The sequence below is a fragment of the Mastacembelus armatus genome, chromosome 22 (genome assembly GCF_900324485.2).
Source record: "Mastacembelus armatus chromosome 22, fMasArm1.2, whole genome shotgun sequence".
NCBI classification, from domain to species: Eukaryota; Metazoa; Chordata; class Actinopteri; order Synbranchiformes; family Mastacembelidae; genus Mastacembelus; species Mastacembelus armatus.
The window spans coordinates 4,758,264-4,777,409 of NC_046654.1; the positions used below are offsets into that span (position 1 = coordinate 4,758,264).

At 41.0% G+C, this 19,146-nt stretch overlaps 2 protein-coding genes across 3 annotated transcripts in view; one reads left to right on the top strand and one right to left on the bottom strand.

Annotated features, from left to right (window-relative positions):
• The first annotated feature begins 552 nt into the window (after window positions 1-552).
• pax9 (paired box 9) lies at window positions 553-8,035 on the top strand. Its single transcript, XM_026303892.1, has 4 exons — window positions 553-806; window positions 1,354-1,968; window positions 3,783-3,922; window positions 7,154-8,035. The coding sequence occupies exons 1-4, from the start codon at window positions 734-736 to the stop codon at window positions 7,406-7,408; spliced, it is 1,083 nt and encodes a 360-aa protein (XP_026159677.1). The 5' UTR covers window positions 553-733; the 3' UTR covers window positions 7,409-8,035.
• A 3,400-nt stretch (window positions 8,036-11,435) lies between these two features.
• slc25a21 (solute carrier family 25 member 21) overlaps window positions 11,436-19,146 on the bottom strand; it is a 76,648-nt gene continuing 68,937 nt past the window's right edge. For both annotated transcript variants that reach the window (XM_026310364.2, XM_026310353.2), the window contains exons 7-11: window positions 16,447-16,554; window positions 16,161-16,325; window positions 14,385-14,566; window positions 13,093-13,145; window positions 11,436-12,773 (exon numbers count right to left, since the gene is read on the bottom strand). In XM_026310364.2, the coding sequence (XP_026166149.1) occupies window positions 12,712-12,773; window positions 13,093-13,145; window positions 14,385-14,566; window positions 16,161-16,325; window positions 16,447-16,554 (570 nt within the window). In that variant the 3' untranslated portion in view covers window positions 11,436-12,711. The remainder of the gene's footprint in view (window positions 12,774-13,092; window positions 13,146-14,384; window positions 14,567-16,160; window positions 16,326-16,446; window positions 16,555-19,146) is intronic.

Here is a 19,146-nt window from a genome sequence, read left to right on the forward strand (position 1 = left end):
GCTGGTGTATTGGCGCATGAAGCCAATGGTTCACAAGGTTTCTCTTTATGCACAGAAGTGAGAACTTTTTATTTTACTTTTAAAGTATAAGCCGGTGTTATAAAAACACACACACAAAAGGACAACATTACAGCACAGGGGCGTTAAAATTCACTAATTTATGAGCTTTTTCTAAAAAAAAAAAAGAACGTTTTTCAGGTAACATTTCCTTGTGCTGGACACCCACTGGGGTTTCTCTGCCTTGTTTTATTTAGCGTCACATCACTCCTGAAAAGGTGCAGAATCTGATCCAGAATCTTGATCCTGCATTATGCTCACCCTATCTGTGTCGGTGACAAACACATTCATGGTGGTATATCCCAGCTTTGCTTTCTGAGGGGAGAAAGCAAAACGAGGAGGGCGATTGGGGGCGAATCTCTCTGGACTTGTCATGTCAAACTTTTGACCAATGGCAACTTAGCTCTGTGCAAGCTGAAAACTCTACTGGCAAGCCGAGCCAATCAGCGTGAGAGAAGCGTTGGAAGTCCAGCCTACTGATTTCAACAGATTGAAATGTAAGCCTGTCTCCGGCGCCGTCAGGAAACAGATCGAGAATTTTGTCCCTCTTGTTCTTAATCGCACAAGAAGGTTTTCTTGGACGCGGTTGTGGACAGTGGACACGCTGGACGCGGAGCAGGATCCACGCAGGAGGCACAAAGCGGACACCGTATTCTTCTTTTGCGGCTTTAACACGATGGGTGAGTTCGGTGTTGGATCGTTTTTTTCTTGTCAGGGATGCAGCGAACGGTCCAACGTCCTACGGCAAGGTGGGGAAATATAGAGCGTTACTGTCTGTCTGTGATGTTTTGACGGGTCAGTTTAGTTGTTAACCCAGTGGGAAGAAACCAGCAAGCTGAATTATTACATGTGTCAGTTACGCATAAGTTTTGGCACTGACTACTGGATAACCGTAAAGTTTAGCCTGTGCGCGCGGCAACGATAAGTCAAACTATTAGTTGGTACTTTCACAAGCAAACTACACATAACTAAACTATGTGATTTGGAGTGAACAGATTTTCATTAAATTACCTTCATGCTGTAAAAGCTGCACTCCTGCGTAAAGCTGGTCAACCATGAACCTGCATTAAAAGAATATTTGTTCTTCCATGTTCTTATAAATGATATAAACCAGGAATAGACAACTTTAAACACAATTTATTTGCTCGTTTATAATTGTATTCATGCTAAGAATTATAAACTCCTACCAATAACTATTTGAACTCTGGTTATTAGCAGTCTGTGATGGGCCTTGGTTTGGTTACCTAACTGCTGCCTCATTGTTCCGTGCTTTTGTGTGTTTGTTTTTGACACCAGAGCCAGCCTTCGGTGAGGTAAACCAACTCGGCGGTGTTTTCGTGAACGGCAGGCCGCTCCCCAACGCCATCCGGCTCAGGATAGTAGAGCTGGCCCAGCTCGGGATTCGACCCTGTGACATTAGCAGACAGCTGCGCGTCTCCCACGGCTGCGTCAGTAAGATCCTGGCCCGCTACAATGAGACCGGTTCCATCCTCCCGGGGGCCATTGGAGGCAGCAAGCCGCGGGTCACCACACCCACCGTGGTAAAGCACATACGGACATACAAACAGAGAGACCCGGGGATTTTTGCCTGGGAAATCCGGGACAGGCTACTCGCCGACGGCGTTTGCGACAAGTTCAACCTCCCCTCCGTCAGCTCCATCAGTCGGATCCTCCGCAACAAGATCGGGAATCTGTCCCAGCAGAGCCAGTATGAGTCGGGCAAGCAGGCGCCTCATCCAACGCCACAACCAACGTTACCCTACAACCACTTATACTCATACCCGACTTCCAAAGTGCCCACTCCCCCTGGCATGCCCACCCTTCCCGGACACATGGCCATGCACAGGATATGGCCTTCCTCGCACTCAGTAACAGATATTCTGGGGATACGGTCTATCACAGAGCAACAAAGTAAGCATGGCTGCACGGATGCGATTTCGTTTCTTTAAATCACTGCATTTATTCAGCTTCTGCGCGCGAGAGTGTGAATGTGTGTATGGTTGAAAGAGAGAAGGGGTGTTGTTTTTCTTTTCAGTTACTCTAATTGTTTTTATTGGCCTCTAAAAGTAACTTTGGGGACATGATACCCTCACAGGCTTGTACGGAGAGAGTTTAAATGCCATTTGACCTGCCTGTTGATATAATTTGAAAGGGAGGCAGGTTAGTTCAGAAACAGATGGTTGGGCTTGTTTTAATAATTAAGAGGCGGATGTGGAATATTAGAAGGATAGCGGAGGAAAAGGCGGTGAGATGAAGTGCATCAAAATGAGGTGGCGGGGAATGTCTGCCATGACTTGGAGCCAGACATTTTGTACAGGGGTTCTTAGTGAGCCGGTTTAACCGTGATTCAGACCTGCGAGGCTCAGTACACACAGATAAATTTTCTGCTGCATGTGTTATGTTTATCGTATACGTGTCACATGCAGGTAGGCCCAGATAACTGCGCTCAACAAGACCACGACTGTTTTGGAAACAGTGAAACAGGATCCGGCATAAATCAGTGTTAATGGTCGGCTCGCTCTTGTGAAGAGATTTTCTTAGAGCGTGTTTTCCAGTGGCAGAAGGGGAAGTGTTGTCAGTCCATTGCAGGGGTCCTGCTGTCAGGATGAGCCAAGACGCCCCGGCCTGCTCTCCACTTCCACCTCTATACTGAAACGGAACTCGGGCAATTTAGACAAGACACATGTAAGGCAGATATCAAGAAGAAATCATAAGGGGAGGGATGTGCTTTGAAAAACTGCCTTTATAAACAACCTTTGTATTTCTAAATTATTAGCAGATGTTTCTAGCAGTTTTTAGAAAGTAGGTTCAATTATGATTAAGGACATTTGGTGTCACGAGAGCATATTTGCACCAGCAGCGTCACCACTCAGATTATTTATACATTTCAAATGTATGAAAAATGACATGTCCTAATTAAAAGAGAAACAACATAATGTGCAGACTAAATCGCCTTAAAATATGAGTGATTTTAACTAATCTATTGGATGGGCTTCGGGAATACACAGTGCAGGAGCAAAAAGCTGTGGGTGAGCTCAGTAACATGCATCAATATACACTTTGAACATGTCCAACACGCAGATTTTTAAAAAGCTCTTCGTTCAGCTGTAACGTAGGTGGCCATTCTCTCACTGCTCTATGCGTTGGGAACCGTGTATAATACGCATCACGCACAAAGGAGCTAGATAGAGGAAGTAAATCTTATTTATCTCCTGCAGGAAGACGTTTTGGTTAAAATGACCCCGGCTCACCACAAAGGCGTCTTACACCTTTCCCTGCTTTCAGCTGGGCCTCAGTCTGATCTGCAGCAGGAACACAAACATTTAGTTTCATTCATTCTGAGCACATTTACTTGAGAATTTCACTTCACAGCCTGGTTAAGTTTAAGAAAACAGAAAATATCTCAGCCTTATATTTTAATAAAACGTCTCACTTGCAGACAATTAAAAAGAAAAATAATTTGATTATGTAAATTATATAATAGCCTTAATACTAAACTGATATTTTGTGACGAAGAACACAAACGTTTTATAAATACATCACACACACTAAAGCTCACTATCTACTTATGCGTAAAATGGCAAATCATTTTGTGTCTCCTGCAACATGCCTATCCTGGGCCTGGTGCCTGCATGAGAAGCAGCGGCCTGTGCGAAGCTTTTTCTCTAAACTTACGAACTCCTCTTTGACTTTCCTCTCTTCTCTCTTTCTCTTTTGCCCCCCAGTTAGTGACAGTCCATCCTTTCCCAGCGCCAAACTAGAAGAATGGAGCGCTATAAACAGGACTAATTTCCCAGCAGCAAGCTCTCCACTAGTCAATGGCGTGGATAAACCGCATTTAGAACCTGAAGCAAAATACACACAGGTAAAAAAAAAAAAAATGGACACACCTCATTTTTTGTAACAAAAAAAGTAAAATCAGTCTGTCCAAACTTCTGACAATCAGCCTGTTCGTCTAATTGCAGTGTTGAGTATTTTGATAATATTTTAATAATTATGTGACCTGCGAGTTTTCCCCTTCCACAGCAGTAATGCGCTCCTTCTGTTGACTAGCTGGGTGCATTTTGACTCTCCTGCAGGTCCTGCTGCATGGCCAGTGCTTTCATAAGTCAGCAGGCTACAGCTGAAATGATTTCATATTTAGCAGGTTAACTTTTGAATAGCACAGTTACTGCTTTGCTTTTAGTTTTCAAGCTTGTTGATTTTTTAAAATGAATTGTAGTGTACTTCACACACAGAAAGAGACTGGGAAAATAAATAAATAAAATAAAATAATCTTAATCAGCTGTGTTTGTCGAGCAGGCCTGTATTTTAGAAGTAGGACTATTCATTGCGTTGCATCGATTTGTTATAGCTAATAAATAAACGTGCAAATAGTTGTCTTAAATAAAAAGATGAACAACCCGTCGACGCAGAATTTCTGCGTTTTTACATTATTTGTGTTATTTTAATGGGCAAGAACTCGCCTGTATAGATAGGCCAATATATTTTTCATGTTTGTCTCTACTTTCATATCAAAAACTCATTTTAAGAGTTTATGAAAACGTCTCTTCATACTTTTATTTTTTTATTTCTAGATTAGATAATAAATGATGAAAGCCTGTGGATGCGCATGCGTACTTGTGTATTTCCCTCTTATTTTAATGGGCAGGCGATTCTCGTTACAGACAAAAAACCGTTTCATGCCGCATTATTTTGCCACTTTATCACGGATGAGTTTTCACGCTCATTGCACAGAAAACAGGGCTGATGCTGCAAGATTAGGCGCGTTTTAAAGTTACTGCACAAACTGGGTACACTGGCTGTGAGCGGTTAGCCAAGCAGCTGTGCAAAAACACAAGTCAGCCATTAAATGCAGAAAATAACAACTCTATAAATTACAGAGTTTACTGCATGAAAATCAAAGAATGGTGAATTAAGTGCTGGTCCACCAGAAGACTGGGGGATTAGCGGTGCTCTGTCACTCAGATTTATACAGGCAGCTATTGCAGGCTGCAGATCTGAAGCTAAATAGATCTGCAGTTTGTGTTTGTGTTGCGTTTGAAAACACATTTTCTTGTTTTCCTATAGACTGATTGTAAAGTCCTTTCAACCTGGACAATGAAATGTTATTTCTGAGCCCAAAACACATCGCTTTCCAAGACCAAAGGCCTCGGTTAGAAACTTAGGCGCTGTTCAGAGGGCAGGCGCACCCATGGGAGCGTCAGGGTTTTCTCTGGAAGAAGAGATAATTAAAGTCTCATTATATATAAAGCATCATTAAAAGAGATTTAAAGAGATCACCTCAGTCGCGAGAGCATTATCGCGAGAGCATACTCGAACATTTTAATGACTGATTTGAAATATAAATATCGTAATGAGAGCGTGGCGAGGTGAAGCTATATGAGGTGTAATTATCTGTCTGAATGGCGTTGGTCTTTTAGTGTTATTATTCATTCTGCAACTCAGGGTTTATTTAACTGGTAATTTTAAAATGACACAAAAAAATAGCGCAGATATTCTAATAACATCTTTTCATTGAGAGATAAGAAACCTAACCCCAATCTAGTATTAACCTAATATGACATGCATGGAGCTGTTGGACCATTAAATGCAGTGCATAAAAACTGAAAGTGAATTCGTTAGATAACATATTTTAAATAATTTAGGGGGCATATTAAATAAACCTAAATTCTCAGGCATGATAGTATGTACAAACACATTCACTTAGATAATGGGTAGTGGAGGAGGGCTGGACAAAATAACAGGTACACCTAAACAAATGGTGTAATCTGATACAACAGCACAGCCATAAATACACCCTTCGTAAACCTTTTAAACGGTGTTGACTTTGTCTCAGGTGTCGAGTCTAAGCTGTAGTTAGTGGTGTTCTTGTAGTAGTGGATTCCATTATACTGAAAAGTGTTTCCTGTTATTTTGCACATAGGTATGCACTGCAGCCTGTCTGCATATGCATATGTTAAATGTTTTACTTTCCATTAATGGAAAGTGTCAAAATCTTTGGAAAAATATTTAACTATACCAACTGGTCTAAATGGAAAAAAAAACATTATTGTATAGACTGCATTAAAGCTTGTATGGCATTTTATGAAATTAGCTGCAGTATCAGGGAACCAAGTGAAGACACAAAACACCCATAAAAGCACCCACAGACACCCACAGTCACCCAACACACACCCACAGGAGCATGCATATACACACGAATGAAGTTTTTCCTCTCTATAGTTATGTTTTACAATCACCACAAATGTCGGTGTAGAGTGTAATTTTATTTTAATCTGTTTTAGAGAAACAGTGACTCTGCCAGTTGAGCAAGTCTATCAAAAGAAGTCAGAGAAACAGAAAAGATCCCAATTGTAGAAATAATTCTCAGTAGTTGCAGACCACCCAGGAACAGAAATTCGGCCTCCCTGTTGAAATGCTTTGGTAAATTCCTCAAGTTAAGTCCTGTCGCTGTGCCAGGGAAGCAAAGCCCATTCATGCTTCGAACCCTGTATTTGCCTCATTCTCTATCATATTTCCCCTCTTCCTGCCCTTTCACTCTCAATCTCTCATGACATCTGTTTTGTGGCACCCTCAACCACCCTGTCTCCCATCTTCTGCCGCGGTATATCAACGCCGCCAGAGAAACGTCCACTTTGGGGTGGAAAACAAGTCCCACATACAGACGGGCAATCATGCATTTATGGTTTTTAGACATGTTTAATATGTTCCAGGGGCATGAGTGCGCATAATTGATCATTCATACTTTCATCAAAATCAGGAAAATGGGTTTTTTATGTGGTGACTGAAGTTAGAATCTAAGTCTCTGATGTTTATAATTCAACCAACGTTACTTTTCCTTTCACTTTCTTTTACAGCTTTCCACACTGCTCAGCTGATTGTCTACCTGGATTGGCGGCTCACTAACAGCTAAAAAAAAAAAAAAAAAAAGAAGTGTACCTTATTAGTGATTTATTTCTATTTCCCAATGATGAGAAAACACAATAATAAAAATCATTAACCAGGATTTCTTTTCTAAAGATGCAGCCAAACTATCAGTGACTTATCAGATCTTCAAAACAAATTTTCACCTGCTAATGTCTTTTATTCTCAGACGCCGAATGGATTGCCCACAGTGAACAGCTATGTCACAGCGCCCAGCATCCCTCCCTACCACCATCCCACCCAAGTGTCACCCTACATGGGGTACAGCGCCACCACGTCGGCCTATGTGACCGGACCCACATGGCAGCCGGGCAGTGGCAGTGCTCTATCTCCCCACAGCTGTGACATCGCCACCCCTTTGGCCTTCAAGAGCATGACAGCCAACCGTGACTCCATTCACCCAGTCACCGCCTCGGTGCTGTGAAGTCACCTCCACAGACTAATAGGAGAAAGAGGGGGGAAGGAAGGGGTAGGGATGGCGAGAGAAGTGGTGAGGACAGGAGACAAGTTTGTCCCCTGTCACTGCATCTTACTCCCACTGCCTGTTTTCTATGAAGGACTCAGCCCCAGGATCCATATTTGTACTGTTCTGTACATGACCTACCCTCCTCCTTCCAGCTACACTCAGACCAAAGAGACCCAAGGAAAAAAAACACTCTGTCAATTTGTACTACAAACCTGTCTGAAATAACTTGCAGGAGAGGTGTACTGAAGGACTGATGTATGACTGCTACCACCCATCAACACAATCCCTCTCAGATTCTTTACTGCACACTTCTGCAAATGTCTTTGGGCAAGATGGGGTAATGTATAACTTCATGAATAAGCAATCAAAGAAGAGGGGAAAAAACTTTGCATTAGTGTTTCAGGGTGCTTATTAATTGCTCATTTTTGTATGTTTGTATGCTTTTTGTTATGTTTTTATAAAAGTAACTGTCTTATGGTGCATCGTTTTCCCACTTCTCTAAAAATGTAGCCTATGCCAGAGCGAGAGAAGAGAGGAGTTTATTTATTAGATTAAGGTACGTTGAATGAAGTGCAATTAGCCTTATACGACAGCATGGGAATCTCCACGCGTGTTTAGACAAAATTGGCATTGATCTTATGTTCGAGTCTATAGAGAATTAACAATTGACAAATGTTGCACAATGAAATTGAATGTATCTTATTAAATTGTTTGGCTGTTGTTGGTCTTCATGGAGTTCTCCGGTTGTTTGCAGAGAATCCGCAACACTTTTTAGTCTGAGAACGAAAGAAGTATATCACAGCTAAAAAAATATTTGTCTTTCCATTATCTTTCTTTCTGGCAATGTAGTGATGCTAAATTCAGGGCATTGTAGACTGTTTTACATGAGCAGGAAACTGCTTTTCATAAAAAAACTTCAGTGTGTGTGCTGATACAAGGCCTGTATTTTCTATTATGTGTCGCAACTCAACAGGAAAGATCAGCCGAAATGCTTCTCACACACACACACACACACACACACACACACACACACACACACACACACACACACACACACACACACACACACACACACACACACACACACACACACACACACACACACACACACACACACACACACACACACACACACACAAAGCAATTTTCATAAAATCTTCTGGCCATAAAATAGCACAGATCAGGTACATGTCCCCTCATGTCCCCTCACAACAACAGGCTCCACTAAATAGGGGCCTTTCTATAGTCATAAAAAATATGTGTTGGTGTTATCTCAGCAACAAAAGAATAACAAAATCTATTATGTATTTGATCATAATTAGTCCAAAATATATTGCACTTTTCGCAAATAAATCTAGTCTAAAGCAAATATTTTATGTAGATTGCGAAATGATCTAAATTTAATTTGCTGTATTATTAACAAAATACATGATATCTCCTAATCTTACTGTTTATATTGTTAAATGTAGGAAAAAAAGAACTACCTCCAGTAAAATTCTCCTGGGATGCAGTATTCTTTGAAAAGCTTTCCTACCCTTTGTAAATAATAGTGAAGGTCTTCTGTCATGAATTATAATTTCCAGTGATTCTCGAGTCAAGTGTTCTGTGAAAAGTAATCTGGCATTTGGACTTAGGCGTATGTGAGACACAATAAATTAGAACATCACTGTTGCGTTAAAACCTGAGATCTGTATGCCGAGGACTCCCACAATTCTGGGGTGAGGTGGAGTCCATGTACATTCAAAGACCCACAAATAGGCTCATTGGCCTGCGGTCTCTAAGGTCATCAGACTTGTGACCCAAACGCGAACTTTCAGCAGCCACAAAAGGACTAAGCAGGGCTTGTCAGAGCCAACTCAACCTGTTTATTACCAAAAAGGCACACAGGCCAGCTGACTAATGACATGTTTGCAAAATTATGCAAAAATACTTTCTAAAAGTTTCGAGGGGGAGGTGGAGAGAGCATAGTGTAATAAATTATGAGTGAGCCTGGCAAGTCCTGTCTAGCTCTGCAGTGGAAACCAGAGATTTAAACAGCAGGTTCCAGACACATAGCTGTTGATTGATAACTTGATATAAGTCATCAACTGCTCTTTTACATAGTATTACCTGCTTCTGGAGGTTCAGCAGGTAGTTGGTTGTGACCCTATATTTCCATTCCTCCTGTGGTACAGCATAAACAGTCCACCCATGTGACAGTGTCAACAATCCTCCACACGCAGGAACTGATTTGACTTGGAAAGCATTCTTCCCCGCATCCAGTGGTCACGGACCGTTGCTCAGGGATCGTAGTGTTGCTTTGACCGTATATGAACCACATCACAGGAACGTGACGTTCATACATTCACTGTACCATCCACCCTTTTACATCCATCGCAAATGATAGTTAACTCTGAGTGGCAAAAAATGTCATCATATGCTGTTTTTCTTACCTCAGCCTACACACAACAAGGCCAAACGGCGTTTCCTTTTAACTACGCTACTCGAACTGTGCACAGTCTTGTTAGTCTCCTCTGACTCATACAACAAAATTAAAATGTGGTTGTCCTAATTGACACCAGTATTTAAAAAAAATAGGAACAGTGTGTGTTCTAGACAGGACGAATAGCTTCTCGAAAGTCTAATAATCCCTGCTCTTGTAGTCTAATGTTGGTCAGCTTTATGGACGCGAGGTCTAAAAGGCGTAGTTTTAAAAATAGGGGCAGACACGTGTTTGTAATTAATTATGTTGAGTCTGACTTCAGTGTCATATGGTTATCTTTACTTCTCCACATGCAATCAGAAACAAGACAGCCATTTGCAGAGTAACAAAGAGCAGAGTATGTAACACTGGGTGAACGCAGGACTTCATGCGTGTTTCTGCTCAATGAACATTTTTAAAAGAAGCTGACAACCACCAGAATGTTTTCTTAATGCCTTAAAACAGCAACACTGGGGAGACAGGTGAGTACAACCTCAAGAAAAGAAAAAAAAAAAAAAAATTCAACTGTGCTTGGAAAATCACAACATGTCTGGTATGTATGCAAGAGGCTCACGTAAGGAAATGAAAATCATTGCTTTTTTACACAAAGTGTAAATCTGCCCATCTTATTAACCACATCTGCATTGTAAAAGACAGGTACAGCCATGCAGGATTGTCAAAGGTGAGCAATTACATAGAAATGTTATGGGTGAAGATGAGGAACAAACATGGGAAAGGGTGTAAAGAAAAGGAGGAGAGAGGGACTTCGCCACTAAAGATTTACGATCAACGTGGTGCAGAGAATCCAGGTGAAGGGTGGCTCTGTTGCTTAGCTACCAGCAACACACGCAGCACATGTTACAAGTTGTCAAGTCTGAAACAAACATAAGCACACAGCACGCCATTGCAGAAAGGACAGGTTACGCACTTATAGTTCCATCAGTCTGCAAGCTGCAGTAGTTAGTCTATCACCACAGGCCCCTGGGCAAAAAAACAGGAGCCTTTGCATTTTGGCAGACAAACTGACATTAATGATGACTGTCAAATGCCAACGTGGCTCAATGTAAGCAACTACCAGATGAGAATAAGATGGGTCTCTCAGAGATCAGCCACTAGCCCCAAGGCTGTGCAACAGGTGTGTGTGTGTTTTTGCATTTGTGTGAGTGTGCATATTTGTGTAGGAGATAGACTGGCAGGACAAAATGTGGCTCCAGATATGCAGCCACATTTGAATTTCTTAAGCTTGTTGTTTTAGCCTGCACTGAAGCTACACTCATGCACTGACTTCCCAGCACAGACAGCAAAAAGACTGACACCTGGTTGGCCAATACAGCTTCTCAAATAACAAAGTGCTCCAATGGGGGAAAGATGAAGAAAAAGGTGATATGCTTATATCAATGCCAAGCTTACTGAGAACACACACACGCAACTACACAACCGTACAGAACACGCACGCATGGACGGGCACACACACACACACAACCATACAGAACACACACACGCACGCACACACACACACAGAGGTTTTAAAAAAAAAATTTTTTATTTAACTGTAGATGTAATCATTTTACACACATTTTGCTAGTATTTAAATCAAATTAACAATTTTTTTCCAATAAAAATGTACAATTTCACACTAGTCCAATTTAAAAGAGGTGTATAAAATATCAGTCATACACAAAGAATCATAACAACAGGCCTCAACAATATTAGTGTATAAAAAAAACAAACACCCTAATTCTTATTAAAAATTATTAGGCACTATCACAGCTGTTTGGTTTGTCTGAAAATTCTGTATTATGGGTCTGGTCATTGTATATATTTGGAATTATGTATATGTGATGTGAAAGAAGTATACATATAGATAGCAGGTACAAAATGTGTACTTCCATGGCTGTAGCGGGTGTATGTACTGGCAGAACAGGCAGATTAAGATCTGAGATATATTTGTCTGTCCAGTAGAGGTCTGGACAGGTTGAAGTTTTGTCACTGGCTGGAATGCAATATAATAAAAATATTTTGTATACTTAGGTGTTCTATAATAGATCTAAAGCTGAGTTCTTTTTTGTTTGTCATTTAAAACATGCTTTCAATCCACTTGTGATATTTTATTTGATCTTATCATTAAAGCTAAAAAACGTAACATTGAGTATTTCTACCCCAAAACGATGTGTTTATGACTAAACAAAGCAACAACTAGAGTCAATTCTAATTAAAAAAATGTTTAGGCTTTGAGTCTAGCATAAACATATAATCTGCCTGATTAAGACTGAGTCTGACCAACATGAGCAAACCACAACTCAACTGTTATTAGGCTGATTAAAATATTGCTTACTTCTCCACTTAAGACTTTTACTTTTCCCCCAAGTGAGCACCATCCACTTTAAACCAGTGAGAAGAGCAGAGAGAAAATGACAAAAATCTATCAAGTAACCAAAGTATTTGAAAGAAAATCATATATGCATGTAGAGCACCAGTATCCAAAGTAAGAAGCTGACTGACAAAATAGCATCAATGGCCTTTAAAACCTGTTGATCCAATGTTAAAACCCAGTTTTATATTAAAAATATATATGCCAACTGTCAAATATTGCTGCTGTTTAAAATTCCTGAGAAAATGATTTAAATGAAGATGTGGGTTTCTTTTTAGAAAACTGTTTTTTCTAAGATAAGTTGAAATGATGAGTTAGTATTTTTGCAGAGTAGTGCTCAGTTTTTAAGGTAAACAAACTGAAAGAAAAAGTTTTTTGGTCATGTTACCGATATCAGGTAACATTACTAGCAATGTGGCACACTTTTTGTTACCAGTTCTTCTGCAACCACCCAGACACATATTCATAGACCAGCAGCATCACTGCTCCACCTGTAATAGAACATAGAAGCCACAGTGAATAAACCCACATGTCCATGGTAGTGATTAAGTAGAACAATCTATCCAGCCAATGTAAGCTGATAGTTAGCGTCATGTGACCTAAAATGCAGTTTCAGAGGCCCAGCAAGTTAGGTTTCTAAGGAACACATTATAGATATACAATTTTTCCTGCCACATAAAAATACAGATGTAAAGTACATAGAAATATAATTAATCTCAAGACCTATTGCAACAAAAACTATATATCAAGTTCAAACTAAACATTTTTTATCTTTAACATAATCTGAGGTTATAAACATATTTTATTTACCTGGTCCAAGCCTCATTATCTTGGGCACCAACCCTTTATATAATGCCAAATACCTATAAAAAAGAAACCAAACATTAAACAAACACCAAATAACCATAACTGTAATCCAGAATATGTAAATATTATGAAGATTTCAGTTTGAGTAGAGAATATATTTATACTTGCATTCACTTTACAATATCTCCTGTATTTACTGCTACTTTACTATACAGCCTTTATTTACCAACTGCAAGATTAAAGTGGCGCACAGATACACACTTACATACGTAAAACTTTAAATGCATGACTTACTTGTAAGAGAGTATTTCTGTACTGTGGTAGCACTATTTTTACTGTAAAATTAATACTTCTCCCACATATTCCTACAATTGGTATGTGTGCCTGTGGACATTTATGTGTATATAAAGACTGGAATGAATGAGGTCTTGCCTCTCTGTCTTCTGGTCTGCCTGTCTCTCACCAGTCAGGTACATAGTTGTAAGTCTAAGGGCCAGCATTGATGAGTACCTGCCCCTTAATGCATTCAAGGTGATCAGCAGCTCCCTGCCTCCGCCTCGTGCTCCCTGTCCCGCTCCCTGCCCCCGCCACTGATGGCGTTAATAAGGCTCGACCCACTTCCTCCCTGGCCCTCTGTCTGATTAGATTGACCCGTGGAGCGCCGCGCGGCTCGTTAGGGTCTGCTTAACGACATCTCCCATAGGGACCACTAATTAGCTGGGACTGTGTTGTGTTAGAGCAGGGACTGGATGTGGCGGAGGGGGCACCCTCCACGCACCCCTGCGACGACAGTGTTTCAGTACCGTTCTTGCTGTAGCCCCCAAGGCTCCTGCGTCCACTAACTACAAACATCTCCCTGCCCCTTGTCTAGCAGAGCTCCATGGGGGAAAGTAGAAAGCCTGGGGCATTTGCTAACATAACATAAATCTTTCCTTGAAGCTTCCATTTAGTGTTGTCATTCTCAGAGGCTTGAAAATATGTTAACATTCACTGTACAACTGACACTCTGCAGAAATGTATGATCACACGTGGGTAATACTGCCCAGAATCTAACATCACTATTCGGTTTCCAATCACCGGATCACAGCTTTGCATCAAGCTATTCATGGACTTCCCGTGTAGTTAGTCTAGGAAACCTACACCACACAATCAAGTGCTGCTAACATGTAGCTGCAGTTGGTTGCTGACAGCCAGGTTGGAAAATAACTATCAATTGCTTAGAAAGCAGACAAAGTGGCTCTTTAATCCTTGGATGCATAAATGACACACTGTCATTTGTGTATCCTTGTTCATACCCCTCCTCTCGGTACACCAGTGCCATGGTCTGGAAACAGGTGCGGTACTTGATCTCTCCTGGCACTGGCTGGGGGCCTTGAATGCGGCTTTTGGCTACGTCAAAGGGAATGTTCACACATGAAGAGATGGTCCCAGACACCAAACCAATAGTAAACTTCCTCAAGAACTCAAGGGTGGGGTCCTGGTAAAGAAAAGCAGATTCAGGATTTAAATAAAGTGTCAACAGGCCCAATTTTACTGGAAACACTTCTAGTGTGGGCACCAGGTGTTTAACCTGGTGGCACAAAACATAAATAAAGATAAAGTAGCGGCACAAAGTTGACAAAATAGATAGCGGGTCATTATGTGTATATATATTTGAGAGCAAGTGAGTGAGGGAGACCAGGAGGGGGCTTGTCCATATGATTGCAAAGCTGGCATGAAAGCCCTGATCATTTTATGGTAGCGGGGGGCAGATTAGTGCTTCCTGACTGTTGTGCAGTGATTTGATTGGCTGAGCAGAAGCACATGTTCTTTGGGGAGCCAAGACAGAGGATTTATAAACAGGGTTCATGCAGGCAGACTGGGGAGGCATATGGGGACAATTTGGGTAATTGGGCTGTGACTCGGCACAGGGGTATTACTGTACCAAAGAAGCCCAGACTCAGAGAGCTCTGACAGCTAATTGGCCAGGATATTTTTACAAATGACAGCAGCCTCTCTGGTCCAGGCCTTTCTCAAGTGGCTGGACACCCTGAGAGCTGAGGTAAATCAACAGCTAATCCCTCTTCTACTTTTTTGTGGGATGTGGGGATACCTATAGCCTAAGTACACCCAACAACCCACTTCCTAACAGCCTTAGAAAAACATCTACTCACATATAGACTTGAAAGAAGTGTGCTATTTGTCTCCTCTGTCCTATTTAAAATGTGATATGAGAGAAGCCTGAGCGTGGCCAGCTGAATTTGACTATGGACATGTTTGAGTTGCAAGCTCATTTCTCATGTTGCAGACAAAAGGGCTTTGGAGGGATGCCACTCTCAGCTCAGCCTGTAAGCTGCGAGAGGCCACAATATTTATCCAATGCTGCCTCAACAATGGCGGTCGTTAGCGTCTCACAAACAGGATCATTCCAAGTCCATGCTGATGGATCCTTCCCAAAAGCAATGGCCGCAATCTAAGAAGAGAGCTATTTGAGGCACCCAGCCACATAATTATCATTCACAGAAGATGACCACTTAGTTCTCTGTACATCACGCGTCACTGGAAAAATGTTGAAAATATAGTAGGGCCAGTACTCCCACTGTAAACCTCCTTTTGAAAATAGTACTGTTGTCTGCTTCCAATTAGTTCATTGGAGTTAATCTAATGCTGCAGTTTGTACATGTGGAACTGGCGGATGGTAATGTTTCCATTAAACAAAATTAACTTTTGTTTAGGCCATCAGGCCCTGCCGGATGTGTAATCTGAGACTTTGAGGATGTTATGAAGAGCAAACAGAAGAGGTATTAGTGGCGCTGATCTTACAAGCTTCTCTCTGATTTTCGCTTCCTTCTTGCCATGGTAGTCGGGCTAATTAATTACAGTGTCAAACACTTGCTATTCCCCACTGGCAAGGTGGCTGGGATTCATGTATATCAAAGAACTTGAGGTTAGGAAAAATTGTAGTGTAGTCAAGGTTACAAGCACCAAAGCTAAAGTGGCTTTTCTGTCACTTCGCTTTGGGGTTTGAATTTGTGGTCAAACCCAGAACAGGAGGTCAGAGTGTGATCATAGATTTTGACTGGCATAATTACCGTGCTGGTAGGGATAGCATCTTTCACATTAAAATAGAAGCCAAAGTAGATCATGTTGAAAACGCCGTGGCGTCCCAGTGTCGATGTTAATCCTTTATTCAGACCCTTGAGCCCAAAGCCGTCTGACTTAATGATAAGTCTGGCTTGAGCGAAGGAAGACGGTTGCTGTATTAGAGAGAGGGAATTCAAAAGGACATGTCAAAGGCTGACATGAAACCACTGGGCCTCTAAAGAAATGTGCACATTACAAACACTTAAGTAAAGACAGTATTTTATTTCTATTAACCTCTTTGAAGGAATCTCTGTTGGCCTGGAGACTGACTTTCACCACTTCGAACGGATTGACGACAACAGCCTCAGTCAAGCCTGCACCAAGCCCTGCTGCAGACAGTGCCTGGTGGGGAGATGGACATGATTTAGGACTGAGAATGTGAAGATAATATTTGGGTAAAGACAGTGGAGAAAAGACAGGGAGGAAGACTGCCAACTTGCTCAGGCCATAGGAGTGTAAGGCCAATTTGTGGTCGCATTTTCAGAAACTTGTTTCCCAAGTCTCTGAGTTGTTTGAAATGGACATGTCAGCCCTGCCACTGTTGTTGTTTGACAAATGTTAAAGACACACAAGACACCTGCTTTTGTTATCATTTGCCTAAATATAAGATGACAGACAGGAGGAAAGGAAGCTGAACAAAATGACGAAATTAGAAATGTGTACAAAATAAAAAGCCGTTTGCAATTCATTGAGGCAGAAAAATAAATGCAAGGAAGTCAAACAAAACACAGAATTATCAATTATTTTCTAATAATAACAAGATGTAATAAACACACTAGGTTTTAGTAATGTATACCCTGACATGTAATTAGCAGTGGAGGTTGCGACAGGACATGCATTTGCATGAGGTTGTATATGTCTGTGTGTGACTGTGTGCTTGTGTACTCTGAAGTGTAATGGGAACATGTCAAGAATGTGTCTGTAGTTCATTACTCTTCTTGCCTCTTTATCCTGCTGTCAGAGCCCCAGGACCCATCCTCTCAGACATGCCTAGTGATGTTTACACAGCCAGTCAGCCACATTTTAATTCCTTATTTGTATTATTACTGTGTGTGTCCTCATTAATCAGAGTGAAGGCATTCAGCTGTGCCATGCTAAATAGGAGAGCGAGAGAGCACCATTCAGCCCAATCTGTAATTCTCTCACACTAATGATCTGATGTGATTACAGTACTTGAGATTGGAGGCACTTGAAGAAGAGGAAGAAGGAGATAATGTGAAGGAGGCAGAGGAGGAGGGGAAGAGAGCATGATGGATGAGACAGGTAAAGATTTCACCACCAATAGCTGCAAAAACAAGCTGGGGATATGTGCTGTGCTGGGGCTGCCCTTGCACTAAGCTACAGGTAAGTCATCCATCATTCTTGACACCTGGCTGCCACCTGAATAGGTGGTGTGTAGTGACCATAGCCCAGCAACATGAATCTGTCTGGCTTAAAACTCTGACTCAATATAAGACAAAGATTAGTCAAGAAGGTTGAAACCACTTTTACATCCTCTGGTGCTGAAAGCCCAGAATTAACAACTGCTAAGCAAATATACAGTAGAGCCTGTTTATATGTATTTTATTATCTTGGCTTTACTTTTGGTTTAAGTAGCGTTTATAATATTTCAGATCTTTGCATTTTTAGTAAAAATCATGCATTTTGAAACATCATGAAGCATTTTACTTATACCAATCACATAATTACATAGAAATTCAATGCACTTTATATTGCACAGACATAGTTTATCTGATGTAGATTTAAAAACCTGATATTAAATACAGGCAGACACTGTATGGATAAGGCATAAACCCTGAACTGGTTGCCCTTGACCAATTTCATTGTCAGACCAGTTGTTTGCGGTGCAGGTTAGAGGGGTTATGGTGTCAGTTGCCTGAGCGATCAGCAATCTGGCTGTTTGACAGTCACATGAATTTCTGGCATTTAAGATTTTCATCGGTTCCACAGTCTGATTTCCCAAATGGCTGCTGTGTGAAGATTAGTGGATTAACTGTAGTGAGTTTGTTTTATTACTATTGAAGTGGCATATTACATGTTAAAGATAAAACAGTGCTGTGGTATAAAACCGAACATGACAACATGTTTTTCTGCCTTTCTTCGTACTTTATGTTTTTTAGCACAATGACACAAAGTAATGCTGCCTTTCTCTCTTTTTGCCCACAGTGCTAAGTACACAGTCATCTTGTTTGAATAAGCTTTATTGAAATTGTCAGTGGACAAAACCAACCAGTTCTATAGTTACAGTATCTGCCCAGTTTTGAGTCTGTATTTTAATCACAGAAGTTGCTGTCAGTTCAAATCCAGTGCGATGAATTAAATAAATAAATATCAAAACGGTCCCAGACCAGTAAAAAAAAACAAAAAAACAAAACTTTGAAACTTAGTTTCACATGAGTGTGTAAATGTTTTAAGATGACCACATTTGAATGTCTTAGTTTCATGCAGCTTTCCTCCTGCTTTCATATTTTCTTTGTGCTAATCACCAAATATTTTCTCACACTGGAAGCCAATAAAACAAAACATTGGCTGTGTAATAAAAATGGTTCACAGTTACACAGGCTTCACACAAAGCAGTACCAACCAAACGTCTGTAAAATCTTTGAAGCTTACATATACAACAAATGCTCAGGCACAGAAATTAAGCCATATGTGCCAAGCTGCTTAGCAAAGGTCCAACTGATCTCTGTTTTCCAACTGCACCCCAGTCACTAATCAGTGGTCTATTTCAACAGTACACTTTATAAATCAAGTTCCTAAACTACAGCCCCACAACACGATCATGCCCAGTTGTGTGCTGTATGCATGGCTCAATCCATTTGTTCAGGCAAGGATAGCACAGTTTTAGAACTACACAATTTATGCTGAATTGCACCCGACTAGTTGTTCTTATTGTACCCTCTATGATATACCTAAAAACATCAAATATGTCAT

Excerpts from the sequence above, each read along its gene's own strand:
- pax9 (XM_026303892.1), top strand. The coding sequence starts at position 734 with ATGGGTGAGTTCGGTGTTGGATCGTTTTTTTCTTGTCAGGGATGCAGC. Across the intron at positions 807-1,353 it reads GTCCAACGTCCTACGGCAAG|AGCCAGCCTTCGGTGAGGTA; the intron begins GTGGGGAAATAT and ends TTTTGACACCAG. Across the intron at positions 1,969-3,782 it reads GTCTATCACAGAGCAACAAA|TTAGTGACAGTCCATCCTTT; the intron begins GTAAGCATGGCT and ends TTTGCCCCCCAG.